At 34.8% G+C, this 22,502-nt stretch overlaps 1 protein-coding gene and 1 non-coding gene across 4 annotated transcripts in view; one reads left to right on the top strand and one right to left on the bottom strand.

The window, feature by feature from the left end:
• The window catches only part of LOC149771688 (E3 ubiquitin-protein ligase TRIM45-like), a 131,590-nt gene that overhangs the window by 48,044 nt on the left and 61,044 nt on the right, over positions 1-22,502 (top strand). For 2 of the 3 annotated variants that reach the window (XM_089948222.1, XM_089948220.1), the window contains one exon: positions 8,268-8,291. The exons of the other annotated variant lie outside the window; for it this stretch is intronic. In XM_089948222.1, the coding sequence (XP_089804348.1) occupies positions 8,268-8,291 (24 nt within the window). The remainder of the gene's footprint in view (positions 1-8,267; positions 8,292-22,502) is intronic. 3 annotated transcript variants of the gene reach the window in all.
• Trnaq-cug (transfer RNA glutamine (anticodon CUG)) lies at positions 5,607-5,679 on the bottom strand. Its single transcript has one exon. It is a non-coding gene; the product is annotated as a tRNA-Gln (tRNA).

Here is a 22,502-nt window from a genome sequence, read left to right as displayed (position 1 = left end):
TAACGTTATTGATGTCCCACATGTGCTCGCGTTTTTCGATTGTAATTTCTTCGCCTGACCAGGAGTCAGTGACACATTAACGTAACTATATGACATTTTATTTAATACGATATTGATCTAATTGTTTACACGTTGCTGCTAGCAATGTTACATATTTTCCACTGGAGCATCGATGACTCTCATTCGGCAGCCAACACCTTCAAGCAACATTGCTTTATCGGAGAGTATGACAGCGATTGCTCTAAAACCACCAGCAACTGCAGGTGGACCAGGAACTGCAGCGGGAAACTCACCAACGTTAGCCTTGAAGTGTATATCAACGACCGATTGTTTGGTTAGATCAAGATGTTCCAGCGAAAAGTAATAAATCGGATACAACGTTGTAAAATCCAACTGTGATATCTGCAAGCCGGTATCAATATTTTGATCACGTCCCATAAATGTCATCAGACGATGATATGCACGTGCAACTTGATTATTTCCAAAATCTATCACTATATCCTCGGATGGTTCTTGATGTCCGTTTATTCGCAGCGAAACTTCAGAGACAGCAAGTTTGTCAAATATCATATGCGATTGTGCTTGATTATTTACTCTTAAGTTAGCCTGGAGTGCTACGAAAATATGTCGTGGTGCTGACACCCCCTGCTGTGATGCTATGTGCCACGTGAATTGCCCAGCACCGGCACCCTGAATGGAATCTGTAGATGTTGTCAACCATGATATCAATGATTTACCACCTGTGTCCATGAAAGAGAGCAACCGTTGCTCTTCAGTGATCGATGGGGACATCACTGGCATCCACAACGAAAGCTTGAATAATACTACTTTACCGGCAGCAACACCAGCAGTACCGTCTCGCCAGATAGCGTCGTTGTCGTCACCTTTTCTAACAAGTACAACTGTATGCTTGGCTCCAAAAATAACCTTTCTGACACCTCTACAAAATCCAAAAGATGTGAGACAGCGGAATTGCACATGAAAATCTTCTACGATTACCCGATAACATTAATTTACGTGTAGCAAAACCAAGATTGTAATTAGGAATGGGAAATGATAAATTTTCTACTGTATCAACAGCAACAGGAGGAGCAGCACGGTTGTTTGGTTGTCTTATTTCATAAGGTCTGTGTTCAGGATGATCAGTATTATCCTTGGTGAACATCATAGTCGGACCAGCTGATCTAGTGTAATCATCTGAGTATCGTGCTAATCCCACGATTGTTGTGGCAACGTCAGCGTTATCCTGAATCGTTTCAATTTCTTTTCCATCGATGCTGTATGAGGCACTTCTGAATAGTGCCATGATGCCGTTGTTGACAAGACCAACTCGGACATTATTATCGTATGGTGTATTAGCGATAACATCTGTTACAACTTCACCCGTGACTTCAAGGAATGCTTCAGCGGGTAAGAAATATCTACTTGTATCATGTACTTGTAATTCAATTCGTCCCCGTTGATTGGGTGATCTTGCCTCGTAGGAATAATACTGATAATCACGCACGGACTCATCTTTGAGTATTGGTGCATCCATATCGAACGCTGGATCAGATACACGTTTGAACATTATATAAAATTATCGTCGTCTAAAACGAAAACCACTTCCTGATATCAGGCTCGTATTTATTTGTTCGGGTATTTGGTTTACTAGCGCCGCAAGTTTTTGATTTGCGGATTGATTTATTACTTTACTAACATCCGCGGGCATAAGTTCAGTGCTCGGCAATTTTACTGGCGGTGGTTTAACCGCCTTTGGTCTACGTGCTAACCGTAACAGTCTGTCCTTGATTGACGTGAATGCTTTACCCGCAAGATTAACAATTGCTCCAGGGGCTTTATCCTTGACAACATCAATCGCTTTCATCGACAGTTGTTTCGCAATCGGTAACGCCTTAGGGGCTATCCTTGAAAACAAACCCGTAACAACATCACCGAGACCATCTCCGTAGGTTGCTCTGTGGACCGGTAATCGTGAATTTACTACTCTGACTGGGCTGGGTCGAGTATCGTGTATGATCATTTTATTTAATTGTTGTTCTCTCTAACTAGTCGCTGTAATAACCATCTGCGAGTTCATTAACAAGTTCACGGTAGATGCCGATATCCATGATACCACGCTGAAATAGTCGTTGACAGATATCTGCGGCTTCATTAATTATTTCTGGTGAGTTATTCCCGGCACGTTTTCCTCCGATGAGCACCTCTAGCCGTGATACATCATTGATGATATTATCAGGGCAGGGAATAAAACCAGACCCTAAACCGCTCCCGGATGTTTCTTTAGGTTCGTCGAAAAATTCCCCTGGAATGGCTCCCTCATCGGAGGATGATTGTTCTCGTTGTTGTATCTATGCTAACTCTGCCAATCTCTCATTAAATTTTATATAACCAGGATCGCTTGGATCAACGGGTAAATCTTGTGTACCAAAATATACCGCTTCTGCCCATTTCTCGAAGGTGTCAATTTTTTGTTTACGTTTTTTTCTTAAAAATTTTTCTCTGTCATCAAAATTATTTAAAGCAAAAGCGGGAAGAGACATAAACATAGTATTTTCTATTTTATCAAGACCGAATTTCGTAAACAAACCCCGAGGAGTTTCTTGTTGGGTCTGCTGCAACGGAGGAGGAAGTCGATATAATTCTTCTGATTCTTTTTCTGTTGGATCTGCGACGACTTGCAGTTTAGCTATTCTTTTCCGAGTTGGTTTTTTATGCCGTTTTGTCTGTCGCATTTGGACATCAAATCGATCTGATCCTGACATGTACTCTCGATAAAATGCATCACTGGTATCTAACCGTTCAACACCCCGTTTTATTTTATAAATTCCATCGAGAAATTGTTGTTTAGTTACCGTTTGATTAGGATCTTTAATAAACTTTTCTCGAGAGTGATAAGCCTCAGCAGCGGCAGCGCCAAAAGTAATTATTTCATCTCTGTTTCCGACTGGATATTTTTTTATTTCATCCACAAAACCTTCAACGAAATCCGTTTTATAATTAAATCCTTTGATCGGTTTCGGGTGAGCCTTCTTAAGTTCTTCTATTGCCTGAAGAAGACTTTGTTGCGGTTTATCAGGATCAGGTTTTCCTATGATAGCGGTTTGTATTGTTTCAGTCGCTGTTATTACGGGTTTAAATAATTATGTTGTACCTTCCGTGAATTCAACTTGTGCTTGCTGCCGTGCTTGTAATTTTTCTCTGACACTATCACGGACAGGAAGAAATTTTTTTATTGCTTCTAGTCGCTCTCGAGCTAGTCTGGCGGAATGTGCTTCTCCAATGTTGGCCATTATTGTTAACTTAAATTTTTAATTCACAACAGAAATCCTAAAATATTTTACAACATAGCAGCAGAGAGACTGGGCCACCAACGTCGTCGTCGTGCCCCCCCCCCCAAGAAACTTTTTTTTTTATAGCGAGTTATCGCTGTCGAAATAACCCTTCTATCCAGAAAAGAGGATTTAGTCATCATAGTTTCTGGCTAGAAGGGTTATTTTTGTGAAATAAGACCTTCTATCAGAAGAGATTTTGATAGATGGTCCTGTTGGACGAAAAAGCTGGTGGGCCCAGTCTCTCTGCTGTTTCTTTCAATAGTAATACTACGAAAGAAACTTTTAATATGCATTGTGACATTAATTGTTTAACATCAAATGTTATTTATTTGATAACATGCAAAAAATGTGGCATCCAATATGTTGGACAAACCAGTCAACAAATATCTAAACGTATGAACCAACATGGATCAGATATAAAAAATTATATCGATCAATCATTTTCATCTCATGCTGCCGCACATTTTAACAAAAATTCTCATACATTGCAAGATTTCTCCTTCCAACCTATTGTTAAAGTTCATTATGAAATGGAACGTCTACTAAAGGAAACCTATTGGATTCACCGTCTTAACACGGTATATCCAAAAGGTCTAAATTCAAAAACGCTATATGACATTTAGTAATTTTTTCTGAATTATGTCCCCTGTTTGCAATTAGATATGATTATTTCATATTATTTTACTTTGCAGAAAATCTTAATTGGTAAAAGTATAATCTAATAACATACAAATAAGTTTACTAATTCTTTAAAAATGAAAGTGAATTTGTAAATTAATTTTCATATAAAATAATTAATTATTTATAAAATACTTGATAGCAAGCGTTTTGCACACCATATTTTTATTATATAAATTGAGTTCTGATAACTTCATTAACAGTTGCAAAGATTATATTAGAATATATGTTCTATATATTTATCTTTCTAATTTTTTTTATTGATATTTTTTCTTTTTTTTTCTATTTATTTATTTTCTTTACCTCTAATAAGCGTGTATCATAAATAATACAAATATTACTAAAACTGTTTATCTCTATTTATTAATAAATTATATATATGTATATATAGTAGTTGACATAATTGACAACTGACAATTTACTATACTGACTGGTGGATATATTGCTAATTGTGCAGATAATGTCAAAATCTAGAAATTCAAGTTGAGGAGAAACAGGTTTCAAGATTATGGAATAAACACAACGTACTGTTCGTATATATAGAGGTATTTTGAAAAATCGTCTATCCTATTCATGCCACAGAACACAGTTTGTGAGGTTATCAATTTTACACCAACTTCATCTGCAATCTCAGCATTTTGTCCAAAATGTTGTCACTCTCAAGTATAATTTGTCAGCAGTAGGTACTGTGATATTCTTGGACAATCCTAGTCGTTACCTGCGGTATCCCCCGTAAGGCCGTAGGTAAAAAAAAACAGCATTTTCATCAGATACTGTATGCACCACAATTGCATCCTCCCATCCGCCATTGATCTAAAAAAAACATTTTAAATTGCACACTAGTTTTAAAATTTATTGCAATAACTGATTCCTGATATTTTAACATCTGATTCTTTATTGAATATTTCAATTGTCAAAAGTAAGGCCAGACTTTATGTACGAAAACAACATTCTAGGTGTGCTATGCTGAAGCACAGACTGGACAGATGTATCGAATGCCATATTACCCACTCAAAATCAAATGTGGATGTAATATATAATAATATCAGAGGAAACCTCGACATTATGAGATAAGTTCTAAACCAAATAAATGAAAACGGGTCGCCTTTAACGATCATGGTTATCTCACCTCTGTCCGCGTGGGTTCGAGTCTCGGATTCGGCCAATGTGGATATGTGAGAAAGCTTGCTAGTAGAATTTCTTGGGTCGGTGATTCTTGAAGACTTTTTTACGTAGATTTTCCGGCACCAGTTGTACTTGCCGCCATGTATAGCCTATATTTCACTGAGTAATGGCGTTAACCCAGAGCAAGAACAACGACATCAAAAAAAGTTATTTACTTTCCCTTACAAGTAAGGGTTATGTAGGGGTCAATTTTTTATTATTTAAAATAAATACGTATTACTCAGCACATCAGTTATGTCGTGATAAACGCAATGATTTTGCTCCTAAAGATGACGTACAAACATCATGCCGCAGACATAGCGTCATGACCCACCCATTTACATTATCCTGACCAGTCCTAACACTAACCTCTTAATGCTGAGTGTCTAGCGTAGTAGCTGCTCGTACCATTTTTATAAGTCTTTCTTATGATTCGGCCGGGGTTCGAACCCGCGACCTCCCGCATCAGAGGCGAACGCTCTAACCACTAGGCAACCGGACCCGTCGTCAAGATTGTTAAATCATTTATATCGTTTATATCAATCAATCACAGAGGGCCCCTAGTGGCCGAGTGGTCTATAGCGCTCAGCGTTACGGATCACTGCTATCTCACGCCTGTACCTCCTCGTGGGCCGGTGGTTCTATTTTGGGTTTCCGCGCGTTCTTCCTGCACCATTTATACTGGCCGTCATGTATAGCCTATATTGTGCTGAAAAATGGCGTTAAACCCTATAATAACATAAAATCAAACAGTCATTTTTCCATCTGCTATTTTATCCAAAACCATTTTATTGTGTTTTTTAGATTGTGTTCCTTACAATACAAAATTTTAATTTGAATGATGCGTGAATACAACAAATATTATATACAGTATCATCATAGCCTTTTTATTTGTACTTAATCATTTCAATTGTACTTAATCATTTTATTTGTATTTAATCATTTTATTTCTACTTAATCATTTTATTTGTACTTAATCATTTTATTTCTAGTTAATCATTTAATTTGTACTTAATCATTTTATTTGTACTTAATCATTTTAGTTGTACTTAATCATTTCATTTGTATTTAATCATTTCATTTTTATTTCATCGTTGATGTTTTCAAAGTGGAACTGTTTATTAATTTATCCCTTAATGCTTCGGTACCGAAAACGTTTACTTTAATTTTAATCGAAAGTCTGTCAAATGATAGGAATATATCTTAGCAGATGTGTGGATCATATTTGCATTAGTACTTTTGATTTTGATATTGTGCTTTTAGCTACCATTGAACTTGGTGTCATACGTTAATTGCATCAATATCGTTGTATTTAAACATCGCACTTTCTTCAATCTTTAAATAAAGTCGAATTAACTGCTGTCATCCATCTTTAATTTACGGCTAAAATACATTTGATGTTTATAAATTATTTCGGTGGAGATATTACAACCATGTCTTGTCAGAATCATGACATTGTGAATGAGCTGTATCAGCGATATATAAATGACGCATGATACAAAACTTACAGATACATCATCAACATATAATACATATTTTGGCATTAAGAATGGTTCATTTGATTCAACCAGTATATATATAGTTAGAACAATAGATATATTACGTGCTTATGTGCACGCGACTATGGTTGACATCTTGTTTTGTCATACAAATGATCACGTTTTATACTTATCCACTCCGATAATTATAGCATGTAAGTCCATGCCCCATATATATGAACACGAATCAATCAACTTTGACAAAAATGATGCAGTTGGCGTTGTCTAACACTTCCAAAGAAGTGTATTCAGAGTGGTCTGAAATACCCATAGTGTAAGATTTTCTAATCAGATTCTCGTTATCGTTGAAGAATGTACACACCAGCACAGACACAAAACAATCGTTTATCATTATTTTGTATAAAAATTAAACACACACTGCCCATTTATACCAATCTAGTGAAATAGCATTTGCGTCCTATGACTGTGCTTGATCCGCATTTTTCTTTCCTTTTTCAAATTATATCGATTAACGAAAATAATATTTTATGATCTAATGTAGAGAGAAAGGTTCTAACAATCTCATAGTATAAGATGAATTGTTATGAAAAGTGCAAGTTTTTTAATTTCCTTTCTTCTAATATTCAAATATCAACAAAGCATTATCTGCTGGAAGACGTATCAAGTGTGCAATGTGCATTTAATTAGGACAGTGTCGTCTTTGCGTAATGTACTACCTATTCATTTTCCTTGATGAGAATAGTGAGGAAACCTGATATTAACTTTGTCTTTCAAGAATGTCCAAACCAGCACATACCCAAAACACATTTGTATCATTTTTATGTAAGAATTAAACATACACTGCCAATTTATACCAATGTACTGACCTATCATTTTGGATATACTGTACTGTAGAGAGAAAGGTTCTGCAATCATTTGTGTAACAAAGCTCTTTAATTATATACATTAATCAAATATTGAAAGAGAAAGCATGAATTTGGAAAACAGAATGACAGCTATTGTCTTCGAAAAATAAGCAGATTAGCATTTTTGAAAACGTTATAATATTCTGAAATAAAACAATAATCGTTTTGTTTGCCGGCTTTCCTGATCACACCTTACCGCATCCGCGGTAAGTTTTTCTTATATCAGTCCACATGACAATTGAGAGATGAGTGACTTGATAATCAGACACACAGTTTGATGGCAAATACAGTGAAACAAATAATAAAACACAAAAATTCAGAGAGGCAGTATATATTTGATGATAGGCTGTCTGCCGTTTAATTTGTTGTTGTAATTAGCGGCGCACTTCACTTTTTGCCTACATTTATATAGTACCAAATTGATGAAACATTACATGATAAAGAAAGGAAAGAAAAGTTCCCATTCAAAGATTTACATACGAGGCAAAGCGTACAATATATTTTTTAAAACGACAACTATTTGGGATTACTTTGTTTCATGTAATGACTTACTTTGTGTATTTTGCCCTGTATTTCCATTTACGAGTATGACGAATTTGTGTATGCGTATCATCTCCCTTTCTGGAGAGCATATTAAAGGGATTAATATCATCTTCTCTAATATCAGACTTATTCTTTTCTTTCAGGAAGAAAGAGAAAAAAAAGAAAGAGTAAGTAAAAATATAGATACTCTGCATAAATAAGCACAAATCATGTATTACTTACATTTAGTATGTGATGTCTAAGACGAATATATTTAAGAAAAGTAATTATTTTCCAAAATGTCCTCACATTTACCACTTACCAAGGAAGGGTTATATTCATACCCTTGTCATATTGGTTCTATATCACGCATTTATTGCTCTTGTGGGAAAAATAAGTAACGTCTTTCTTTCAGCAAATACGTACAAACGGACACTTTTATTGGCTAATTAATTATACGTTTGTTTCATGATGTGAATATTATAATTCTACATTGACCGACCAGCTGTCCATCCTGTTAAATTATTGACTGCCCGGCCTTGCACTTTACAAGCCTAGACATGATAATAAGTTGCACTTTTCTAAATATATACTATGACTAACATTAGTTTGGTATATCTCACATTTCAAGGTCAAAGGTATACTATGATTAACATTGTTTTGTTATATCTCACATTTCAAGGTCACAAGCAGGGAAATGTAACCATGAAACTTGAATTTAGAAATACGGACAACACTTTCTTATCCTATTCAACAAAACATACGGGATGCGTAGCTAGAGTATAATATAGTCATGTCGTTGTTAAAATGATAATGTCACAAAAATTACCGATTTACTTGAATGACTTCGGTTTTGTTTAATCTACAATTGATTATTGAGCGCCAAAACATGAAATTAACATTAACTGAACGTTTAGTTTATATGTACATAAGACCTAACTATCCCTGCGCAACTATGTTTCAAAACACAGCAGGCACAAATCTAATTAGTGACCACAATTACTCTGTAAATGGTGTATTGTCTAAAATGTACTTCATTAAATAGATAGTAAATAGTGTCTAAACCTCTGCACATAACATTATCGAATATATACATTCTACACCCTCCCTTTCATGGCAACATTTGTTATATTTAAATGTCCGCTTGATTTTCCACTGAAAATATGACGGAGCAGTACAAATGGCGTAAATATGTTTCAAAACAGCCGCCAAATCTCAAATTCGTGACCATACTTACTCTATATTGGCAAATTTTCTAAAGTGTATTTGTTTTCAATGGTATTAAATAGTGTCTAAAACACTGTACAGAACATTGTCAAATATATACATTCTAACCATTATCTTTGATGGCAACGTATGCTAGTTCTAAATGTATGTTTAATTTCTCGCTGAAAATATATCGTTTGTAGTCCAAATATGTGCGTTAACTCTGCTATTTCGTCAATAAGCAGAAGGAAATTGTTGCTGATACTCCTTCAAAAATATTAATACCGGATATCATTAACATTCTTGTGAAACCCGCTCTTCCTGGATTCATGGTCATTTGAAATTAAGTTTGTCCTAGCGATGCCATTCAGGCATCGAATATTCCTGTCACAGTGGTGATCTTGAAAACCCTGTTATCAATATTTTTCCTGAATCAGTGATTTTATCAGCATAGCGATTTCGCCGAAATACTAATGTTGATGTTTATTTGGTTTTAAATTTAAAAAATGCCCACGGTGCTGGTAATATGTTTGCTAACTGGCATCTTGACAAGCTTGGAATAACTACGTATTCCTCATGACTGTTCAAGTCTACATTGTGCTTTCCTTCAAATCATTCTTACAATGTATAGTATATACATACTAACTAAAAATGTTATTAATCTTATATGAAGTATGGCACAATCGCATCCATCTTGAACATCTTGTCATTGCTGTTGTTACGACTCTAGATCTTTAACTAAATAGAGTAAACAATTTAAACAAGGAAATTACAAAAGACATTTCATATATCTAGATTACAAATGTGAATATTCCAAACAAACATTGTTGTGATTTATATTCCAAATGATTTCAAATGTCCTATTATAATTCCAATAGTAAATAATGGTTCGGAATGAATTTCAAAATTCTTGAATGTGCTGATGTACCAATAGTCCGCAAAGTGATGACGTACAATGCATTAAATGTGCTGAAGTTCCAATAGTTAGAATGTGCTTGTGTACGATAATAACACAATAAAGTATGTATTTTAATGAGCCGCTTAGATTGCCTATAGTATAAATGGGGGGGGGGGTTGTCGTTGTTGATGAAGTCATTACCGTCACTCTCGCGAATATATGGCTGACATCCATTGGATGCGGGCCGACGTCTGTTCGGACTAACGTCCATCTCAAGTTTGAGTAGATTATATTTGCTCTTCCGGTGATAACATCCTTCATAAATTGTCGTTAGGTTGGTGCACTGTCTTCAACCAACCACGACTACAGTTTTCATGAGATAAGTACAACGAACTTCAATAACAAGACTACTTGACATGAATTTCAACGTGGGTCATATTACTTAAATGTTTGTCAGATCCACGGAGAGGTTTTCTATATTGTCTGTGTTTAATATGCAACGAATCAATGTCGCATAACAGACCAACAGGGTTTACCCAAGTGATATTATCATAGCGGCACAGAGTATGGTATTGAAACGATATGATTACAAAATCACTTCGTCGTCAGATAATTTACACAGGCACCCTCCGCTGTCATATTTTTACAAATATATTCCCGATACGTTCCGTGGACGAAGCAATTATGTATGTTATTACGTGCCGCTAATATAATACGCTTATCATCCATGGTCTTCTTGTCACTCAACAGTTCGCGTCGAACTCAGTCATTGTGTTTACATATATAATACTTTAGTGACCGTATGTATGACTACCGTGAACACTACCTTGATATGTGTTGGCGCCATTATCCACAACTCGAGAAAATCAGTCATATTCATCCATATCCAATAGGGAGAGCGGTTCTAATTATAATTTTCCGCGTAATTATTTTGTTCTAAATATTGTCAAGTCGCCTAATATAGTCTTGCAAATAAAGGAAAACAAACAATGTTACAAAATAACACCAAAACCACATTAGTTTCACATATTTCTTTATCGAACGAAATTGATCTTTATAGTTAAATATAACCAAGAATGATGTTTGTTCTCGAAACAATTAGGACACATGGTTGCCTTTTGTGTAAATATCGACACACTGATTTTTGAGTATATTGACATAAATGTCAGCAACGAGATTACATTACGATTGACATGAATCTTAGAAAGATTATGATCATTATTATTTCTGTAGGATCGGCAATATTAGACATTTAACTTTTCTCTAAATGTGGCAGAATTTCAATGATTTGTATCTATTTCATGTATCAGCGGTCCTGCAGCGTGTCTTTAGCGATTTATATTACCAGTCGTGCAAATGATACTTATTTATCAAATTGTCCTTGAAAATATTACACGTAAATTCACTTTCGCCGGAATGTGACTGAACAATCACCTTGGCTCTCTCCATGCTGTAACGACTAAACTATGTAACTTTGTAATGTTTTATTGTTATTTATTAATCAGGAGATTAATCGGTTCAGTGGGGAGTCCGTATGTCCCTGAAGCCAGGTCTCCGCTAACAGATGAGTGATCCATACGTCAGGATATTCTAAAGGGATCTAGGTGCATTGCTGATTATGCCATTTTTAACAAAGGTTATACGATTAAGTGAATTTATTTGGATAAGCAAACAAATGGCAGAAATAGCAAAATCACAATGTATAACACAGAACATCCCACGCCTGAAGCGCACATATTCCAAAAGGACCTCAAAGAGGACATTGCCACGTACAAATATGTGGATACACAGCATGTATACGATCCAGCAAAAGCCACACCAAAGTTTTGACGTGGAGGAAAAGGAAACAAAAGTTGTTCAGTACATTTCAATGGTATAGTTTACTGTCAATTGCATCTGCATCTCATAATACACGTTTTACAAATGCTGCATGGTTATAAAAATACGGTCTCCTATACAAAGTGAAATATATTAACTGGATGAAACAGACTTAATCGCGACACTGAAAACTGTACTTTGGGAATTTCTGCAAAATGTGGTACAGATACCAACGTGAATTTATATGTCATAGCCGTCATAGCCAGATAAGGGAACAGTTGTAGATAACTGTGTTGGAAAGCAGACAACCACTTTTAATGTATGGAAAATCACACGTAAGGTCAGGCCGTCGTAGAAGAGTTGTACGAGTTATATCCCGAGGAATACGACACTACAACAACGCACAAACAAGCATTCACCACAAGATTATTTATCTCAGATAATGCCATAGCTGATCCCGTGAATATATCAGGATTTGTCGACGACACAATCATAGCTGAAGTTGATTTTAAGTTGTCTTGTTGGGCTGTTTATAATTTATTGAACGGATGAGTGCAGATATTCCCACAGATAAAACAACCGACCTTGAAAACCGTGGATCGTGTCTTGAGGAAATGCAAGTAGAACTAGATTAAATAAGTTCCCTATAGAAGAAATTGCAGATATCGAACACGTTTGAGCAGGCGTAATTCTGCTACATGACAAATTAGCAGAAAGATATGCCATTTATTATGAGACTTATGGAGGCATATTGCGAGAATATTTCGTTCCCGGGACTATATTTCTCAGAGGGAATAGCGGTTGTCAGTTTATATCTACCTAGAAGGTAATAGGCATTATAGCCGTGAGATGTATCACCTAAAAATGGCATCAGCCACAAAATGAATCACTAAGTAACCAGCACTACCTGTCCATTCCTCGGCACCAACGATTTCATCCAAAGTACCTGTACCACCTGCACCTGCATCATCAGCAATTGCATCGTCTGCGTGGGAAATCGTTCAGTGGTGGATAAACATACTCTTACTCTGCTTGTTAAAATGTGTGGCTGCTTCGAGAGGTTGTCTGGGTATAATTTGAGCTATGGTGTGAAATTTGTTAAAATGGCCGCTGAGGCTGTCGGAATAGTTGCCTGTAATGCAGTAGTGGCGTTAATCATACCGATATCAGCAGGCTAAACCACGTGTAAATTATAACGAGATAAACCACGACGATTAACAACAAATATGGTTTATGTACCAATGAGGTTGCAGCGATTACTTGTCGTGTAGTATTCAATCTAATCAAGATTACGTTGCGCAGTATGTACACGTTCCTGAAGTAAGGTCCTATTCGATTGTCTTAGCGGCGGCTTCCCTTTGTCAGCCAACGTTGGTAAATTTGTATGCAGCTACGCGTTGGCCGCATCCTCGTAGGGAAGTGTATCATAACATTTGTCCCTCTCCACTGTCATCATGTGTCTATATATGATGAATTTTATTCAACATGTTTTACTTATCTCTGAACGGTGTTGCCTTGGGAGATCTGGGTGAATTATGTTTAACAATCGAAATAGTGCTGGCCATGTTCAAAATCTCTTTGAGGGGATTCCCTTAAGTAATTTCGTTTGTCTATATTCTTCTGGGCCTATTTCAAGTTATCCAACTGACATTTCTACTATCCTTGTTGTGACTGTTTCCGCGGGTTATTTAAACATAGAGACACATAAACGGCAAGTACAACGACGGGTGTTACATTTCAAAGTGATTATAAAAGACCATAATTATGCTATGACATTGACTGCCAGCGTAGATACAACTATGTATGGTACATTTCAGCGTGGTTTATACCTGACCATAATGCAAACTTGACTGAGTTCGGATCGTTGGTGAATTTGTATGGGTTGATTAAAACTATATTTACCTCATATAAATATATATCAACAGCTTCACCTGGATTCAGAAATTATCCTCAAATACATGTCCATGTAAATCAAATCAGTAAACTCGAGACTAGTCTCAGTAAGTTTTCTAATATATACGTGATAAGCATGAATGTATGTGTGGAAGTGTTCGGAAAGGAGCGAGTTTATAATAGCATCAATCTTGATGTGGTGTAGGCTAAGATCAAGTTATATTATCGAGGTCACGATACGATTTACGAAAATCATGTTGAATTTTGTCATCAAAGATATCTCCGGAAATTGCTATTGTGATAAATGCATAATTATGTCGATTATAAATCTTTATGTTGGCACCACGGATGAGTCATTTGACATGAACAACAATACATTAACAACTATACCAATACTTTCTTTGGAAACCAACCTGGCAAGTAAGTAATAAACGGATCTCTATATATTTTCACTAGCGTTAGTCTCTGCAATTTACACATATTCGACGCCGTTCCCAAACACGTGCGTCCTAATGCAGAGTCAGTACTTGATTTTATCGTCATTACTCATCGGCAGTGCATTTATTGTATCGCACCGAATAGGTTGCCACTCGTCGAAGGAACTTTGACGATGGCGAATAACGGCGGTAATAAATTCATAAACGAATTTATATGATCAAATCGCTATTGGTGACGCAAATAAATGAATATGCGAATTTCCATTACTATAGTGTATGACATCTGTATATTACTATTCTATGTACACATCGATTGTCGGGGAGAAATACCCGACAGATAGTCCCTATGATTTTAAAGAATGTTCATTTTACATCAATGCCAAATACTTTAATTATCAACAGCGTTTCGCTGCCATTGCTAAATGGGAGTATGAAATATGGTATCGAAATGAATCAAAGTACTGTCCCAAATATTTTAGATCCTGCATATGTCACCGATGTAATATTTAGAAATGTCACTGATGATAGGTATAAGCTGTGTTGTTTTTGTTTTGTACAATGTCTGGGACAATCGCGTGGATGAACGGGGAAAAACATTGTTAATATAAACATCAACCACATATGACTAGAACATAAGGCTGATCAGTGGATTTCATTACAAATCCAGTTGCTTTTAAATAAGACCGATGGATAAATGCAAAATGCCATAACGCGGACCCGGACGCACACAAACGATCCACATAAATGTTGTTGATTCCACGCATGGACGACAAGCCGCTCGAGAATGAATAGCAATTCAAGTTAAAGTAGCAAATTAACACGAGACACTCTCCGAGACACATTATATGTGATAAATATCGAATATGAAATGTTCGAAGAGACCTTCGGTAAAATACTGCATTGAGAGTGATCCTGACTTACTAAGCATGCGAATTAAATTCAACAATACCTAATTAATCCATCAATCTATAAATCATAAATTATATGATGTTTATTGTATAATTTACTAGCTGTTTAAGTCATTCTTATTGTTATCCTCACCGACCTGACAACCATTTTATTGTCATTTATATCAATTCAATTCAGGTACTTATTACGATATAGTTGAAGTGTAAATAAAAAATCATTCTCGCTCCAGATTTTATATTTGACTTATTACAATCAGGTCATATTTTCGCTTATGTAGTAAACCTTATTTCAAGATAATATAAATGTACTAATCCGTATGTAATGTCCATCCATCAAAAGAGGTTATATAATGAATTAATTGAATAGGGCAAATATATATCCTGACCTTGTTTGTCATTTTCATATACCAAACTGTACATCAAAACAATGATGGTAGTCAGGCCTTGTATAAGAAACAAGACTGTCATGGTTATAAACTGCAGCTTTAATCAATGTTTCTTTATCATTGAATCACTTGTGTTTTGATTGAAAAGAAATCAAGAGTGTACTCCTTTCTCCGTTCCTTAGTCAACTGGTAAGACCTAGCTCGGCCATTAAAAAAAAACAAAATATATTTAGATTGCACGTGAAGATAATATGATATATATTCAGAAATATTAGGGTGATTATATTTTTATTAACTGTTTCAGCTTTATATACATATCTTCATAAGGCAATTATTGTTGACACTTTCAAGTTGATATTTCTCAAACCATTAACTTTCAAATCCTTGAAAGTCTAATCTTCTCCTGGAAAACTGGAGCATATATGAATCAAATTAGATTTCCTTGATATGATATATTCATCTCTGAATGATGCTTAGTTATTCCACATAGTAAGGGACTGATCGAGGTATTTACTTACCTTTGGGACATTGCGCTTCATATTTGATAGCTCATTGTGTATATATACAATGCACTCATACTACTCTTTCTCAATTGTTATCTTACGTATATGCAGGATAATATCAATATTGAACATGTATCACTTTTAGTTCTAACAAACTGAATAAAGTGTTCACTTAATTTATACATGATGCTGAAAAATGAAAGTATATGTGTAGGTGATAAAAAGAGCAAGGACATTAAAGATATAAGGCAAAGTGTAGGAGGTCAAGTAATGTGGAGCAAATATGAATAGATTATGCATTACATTGTTTTGTTAGAAATGTCAATGTGCTGCCCTAACATTTTATGATTGATATGTATGGCTAATATGGAATACTCAAAAATACATTACCTGTTGTAATTTAGTGTACTGATGGTAGTCTCTCAGGATCTCTTAAACATGTATAAATTTAGCATGTACATGTCATTTAGTTAGAATACGTCCATAAATTATATCTTCTTTTTCATCTTTATATGGTATCCTGAGAATTTTTAATTCATACTCTATGGAGATTTAAACCCAGGCTTGTGGGCCTCGATTTAAATATATGTAGAGTACGAATTAAAAATTATCTAACCTGTATGATAGTATTATTTGTATTCAGGTTCAGGGGCAGGTACCCTTGCCAGGGTTTATACAGAATGTGTCTAATTATGTCCTATGTCCAATAACCTATATATGGTTAAAGTAAAAGTTATACCTGGTCACGCATGCATTCAATATAGATTCTTTCAGTAACGGGTGTCATAATTGTTTTGTCATGCATACCTTTAGATAGCAATTATTCACCTTATTTGGATCCTCATACATCAATATTCTTTTGGAAAGTCATATTACATACCTCGAGAAGCAACTACAGCAAAGTATATGTTAAAGTACTCTGACATATTTGGACATTAAACAAACAGGACAAAAAACAAACAAGATATTAAAATGGGAGTGATTGCTCACTAGACTGACATATGCAACTAGCCAATGAAAGCAGTTGACTAGGAAATCTCAGTCAATAGGATGCTTTCTTTATAATTTTTTTGTCCAAATTTGTTGATATACAAAAATAGTTATTTCATGGCTTCTCTACATTAAAGTTAACATTTCTCTAACAATAGAGTTATGCCTATATTACTGAAATGTGACAATGTAAATGAGAATATACTTCATTAGTCGAAGACTTGGTGTGAAACATAAATTTTTAAATTTAGTATGCAAACATTGTCTCATATTATATATTACATACAGATATTGTACATAAGAAACAATTTAAATCTTGTCTTCTCTCTAAACATTATTTTCGTGACCCATGTTTGTATCAAATTTGTGTCAGATACCTGTGTACAAACAAACACCAGCCACTTCTTCAACAAATCTTTGACTGACAGGTACAGAAACTAAAACTATGCAAAAGTAAATACTAAATGAAAATCCTTGATATTAGGCAATGTTGAACATTGGTATTTGTTAATGGTGGAATTATATACAAAACTATTCTCAGGGTGTGAATCATCATTATCTGAGCACTAGGACAATTAACATTTTTACTTGGCACAGTGTGTATCTCATGAGAAGAAGAGGACACGCTGTTTTTGTGAACCTTGAGGGCACAAAGACTATTAGTATCAACAATCAGTGATCATAACTCAATCAAATAATGATGTAGTATGCATTCTTTTGAGACCTTGTCCATATAACATTGCGTATAAAATTTAGTTGAAATCAATAGGACCAAGCAAAAGTTGTCATCAGACAGAGTTTTGTACTAACTAAAAATTGGATACAGTTTAAAGAAGCGTTGATTGTTTTATCATCAAGCAGATACATATTATGGGACAAATATAGTGTTTCACGGGGTTGACCAAAGCGTAAGCTAGTAGGTCAGATAAAGTAAGATGACTGCTTTACAGTGTTTATCTGATGACAAGCCAAGATTAATAATAGATAACCAATCTCTCCTTTACAAAAAAAACAAAAAACAAACAACCTGGCACATAGTTAATGAAGATATTGTTTCTAAAATCAATTCCACCCCAACCTTTTCAGATTTATTCAGCTGGCTGAGTTAACCACCACAACCCATTCAGAATTATTCAGCTGATTGCTTTGCCCATGCCAACACATTCACAGAGTTATTAAGTTGGCAGCTTTAACCACTACAACCGATTCAGATTTTTTTCAGCCGTCTGCATTGGGCAATCCAACCTATTTAAAGAGTTATTCAGTTGGCTGCCTTGATTGCCAACCTATTCAGATTTATTCAGCTGGCTGCCTTGACCACCCCAACCTATGCACATATTTATTCAGTTGGCTTGCCTTGTCCACACCAACCTAGAACCATAGTTATTCAGCTGCCTACCTTGACCACACCAAGCTACATGTATCCAGACTTGTTCAGCTGGCTGCCATCAGCACCCCAACTTATTCACAGGGTTATTCAGCTGGTTGCCATGACCCTTCCAACCTATTCAGAATGGGTCAGTTGGATGTTTTGTCCACACAAACCTGTTCACAGTGTTTTCCAGATGGATGCCTGATATTATCATGGAATAAATATGGCATAATTGTATTCAAGCTGTGTTTCTGTCCTATGCATTTGAAAGAGCCAGATAAATGCATTACGACTTCAATCAGCTAATTACTCTGGAAACCTGTGACATCTATAGCGCAGCCATAAATTCTATTCATCAATGAGCCATTATAGCACTGCTCAAACAACTGAATATTCACCTCCTGGATACAATGGTGAAACTGTATGATCCCAACATCATCAGATTTGGAACGTTTTATATGATCTGTAGTTGGATTTAAGCCTGAAAGATTAATATATTTACTTATCTGGCATCGAAGGTATTGCAAGTATTATCAAGTAAGCAGAAGATCTTTGTCACATAAATCATTTTGTTTAACATTAAAGGCAGCAAAGACTGTGCATATGGACCTGGTTTGTGAGTTTCCCATGTAAGGGCTGTAAGGACTGCAAATGGGCTGAGATATCAAAAATACCCATAATGTGAGAGAGCATGGAATCTATTTGCTGAAAAAATTCTTCTTTTGCAAAGATTTCTTGGAAATAATACACAAACTGTACATACATGCATAAATACACATACACACAAACACAAACACATACATACATACATACATACATGCATACATACATACATACATACATACATACATACATGCATGCATACATACATACATACATACATACATACATACATACATACATACCTCGGATGCAGGAGATCATGGGTTCATTCCCCGGCCGAGTCATACCAGAGACATACAAAGATGACACTAACAGCTGCCTCGCTTGGCGCTCAGCATTCAGAGGGTAATGTTAGGACTGGTCGGCCTGGTGTCCGGATAATATGACTAGGTGGGACAAAATGCTACATGTCTTCTTCATGATGTCCCAGTGCTAGACATTAGTATAAACTGACACACTGTAGACATCATAGTGATATGACTGAAATTTGTTTTAAAGCTACATTACAAATCCAAGTCACACACACACACCCTCATACATGCATACAATTTATATTGTTTAATTCAATAGTTAATACTATCAAAACAGTATGTCTCTACTTTGCAGTATGATTCATTTGTACAGCTGATCATGGTGAAATCAACAACTGAACTGCTCAAATTTGATTGGTTCACTGAGATTTGAAGGTCAGAATAGGGCTGCTTCTGTAAAATAGTAAGATTGAACTGTTCGAGATTTTTCTGAATCAGATATATTTTTATTTTAAACACCGAACAGGATATATTTAGTGAATATAGCAGTTTCATGTGGATTTTTATGTACTTGTGCTAGCATTCATAAGATGTATTTAGAAAGAACATGGTATTCATTGATAATATATTGAGAGATAACATGTGATTCATTGATACTATATTGAGAGAGAACATGTGATTCATTGATAATATATTGAGAGATAACATGTGATTCATTGATAATATATTGAGAGATAACATGTGATTTATTGATAATATATTGAGAGTTCACATGTGATTCATTGATAATATACTGAGAGAACACGTGATTCATTGATAATATACTGAGAGATAACATGTGATTCATTGATAATATATTGAGAGATAACACGTGATTCATTGATAATATACTGAGAGTTTATATATATATATATATATATATATATATATATATATATATATATATATATATATATATATATATATTGGTACATCAAGTGATGGCAGGGGAGGGTTTATTATGTTTACATTATCTGTATCCAGACAGATATGGTAGTTGGGTGCTTTAATAGATCATCTGTACAATCACAGTACCTGTAAGGCTAATTTAGGGCAATCGAACTGTACAATCTATGTACCTGTAAGGATAATTTAGGACAGTCATACTGTACAATCTAGGTACTTGTAAGGCTAATGTAGGACAGTCATAATGTACAATCTAGATACCTGTAAGAGAAATTTAGGGCATTCAAACTGTACATTCTAGATACCTGTAAGAAAAACTTAGGGCAGAAAAACTGTAAAATCTAGATATATGTAAGACAAATTGTGGGCAGTCAGACTGTACAATCTAGGTACCTGTAATGCAAATTTTTGACATTCAAACTATAAAATCCGGGTACATGTAAGGCAAATATAGGATAGTCATACTGAACAACTATGGCACATGCATGGTAAAATTTGGACAGTCAAATTTCAGTAACTACTCTTGTATAAATCTTGATACCCATTATAGTACTCCCTCATTATAACACTGTTTATGAGATCCATGCCAAGAATACTGCAGGCTAATTGTGAGGTCACCTTATATTGATATATTATTAATACATGTAGAACAAGATAAAATGTAAAATGGAAGGGCATAATAGCTCTGCAAAAATAAGTAGAGAAGCTGATAAAGTAACAAATTTGAATATAAAAGCATAATTTTCAAAGCAATGTTAAAATGAAAACATGCATTTGATTCTGAATCTAAAAAAAACAAGAATATTTAATTGAAATGTATTTTCAGATCTTGAAATCCATATAGTTGTAAAGTATACTAAGAGCGTAATAATGTAGCAAAGTTTTTATCAGTAGACATAATATAATAATGCCTTCATTAGTGCTTGACTTCCTGATTAATGCTTGATTCTCTAATTAGTACTTGACCAAATCAATAACCTGTGGTATAAGTATATGTTATACATATACTCGCATAGAAAAAATACTTACAATCCTACATATCCGACCCATTCAACATATTACAGCGTCCATCTTATCTTTCATGTCTATCATATTATTTACCATTTGCTCTGCTGGATATCAAGTCCAACATTTTACATGTGGTGTCAATAATTTCCTCAAATAATAATAATAATAATAATAATAATAATAATCAGAATAATGATAATCAGAATAGTAAAAGGGCACTGATCAGTTAATTAATTTGCTGTCATCGTCCCTTTTTTTTAGCAACAATAGTCTGCATGAATTGACTCAGGCAAGGTTAATTTTATTCAGGTATACCATCTCTAATAACACCATCTCATACCAGTAATGTGAAAATACAATGAGAAACACAGTTACTGAACCTAGCCAAATATAAATGTGATAATAGAGAATAAACAGACTTTTAGCAAGAGAGATAACTATAGCAATCAAACAACAACATTTACCTCCCTTCTCTTTTGTAGATGTGTTTTCACCACTCTATATGGATTATTATAACGAGTTATAGCCACTGCATGTGATTTAAATTGAAAAATATACAATATGTAATTATAATAGGTAATCATATATTATAGGTGAAAGAAACTGTACAGTATGTACTTATAATTGTATGTGGTATGAATTAAAGAAACGGTCCAACATGTAATTATAATTATCAACCATGTGAAAGATTATGATTGTTTACACTAGGTATGATAATAAATGAACTGGTATGAACAGAGTTTAGCAGCATATCAGCACAATACTGGCTATATATTACCACTCATAGGTTAAGTTTTAAAAATGCCATGATAAAAAAATACAAAGAAGTTAAGAAGAAAAACTCTTGCAAACATCATGTCCTACAGGATGAAGAATAATATGTAAATTTGTTAAAATGCTTTAAATGTTATACAAAAGTTAAATACATATACATGTTTAAAAAGACAAACAATATTATGATGGTACCTCATAGATCTTCTTAACTGAGTCCACATCTCAAAATTAAACAAAATCAGATCTTTAAATGAGAATTTCTAGACGTTGACAGACACAGTCAAAGTCCATAATTGTGCATCTGATGAAGTATCTGCAGGTACAAAATTTGTTTTCTGAACTAATGA

This window comes from Sinohyriopsis cumingii, unplaced genomic scaffold (assembly GCF_028554795.1).
Source record: "Sinohyriopsis cumingii isolate HCF-2022 unplaced genomic scaffold, ASM2855479v2 utg001725l, whole genome shotgun sequence".
NCBI lineage: Eukaryota > Metazoa > Mollusca > Bivalvia > Unionida > Unionidae > Sinohyriopsis > Sinohyriopsis cumingii.
This window is presented reverse-complemented; position numbering and strand designations above follow the sequence as displayed.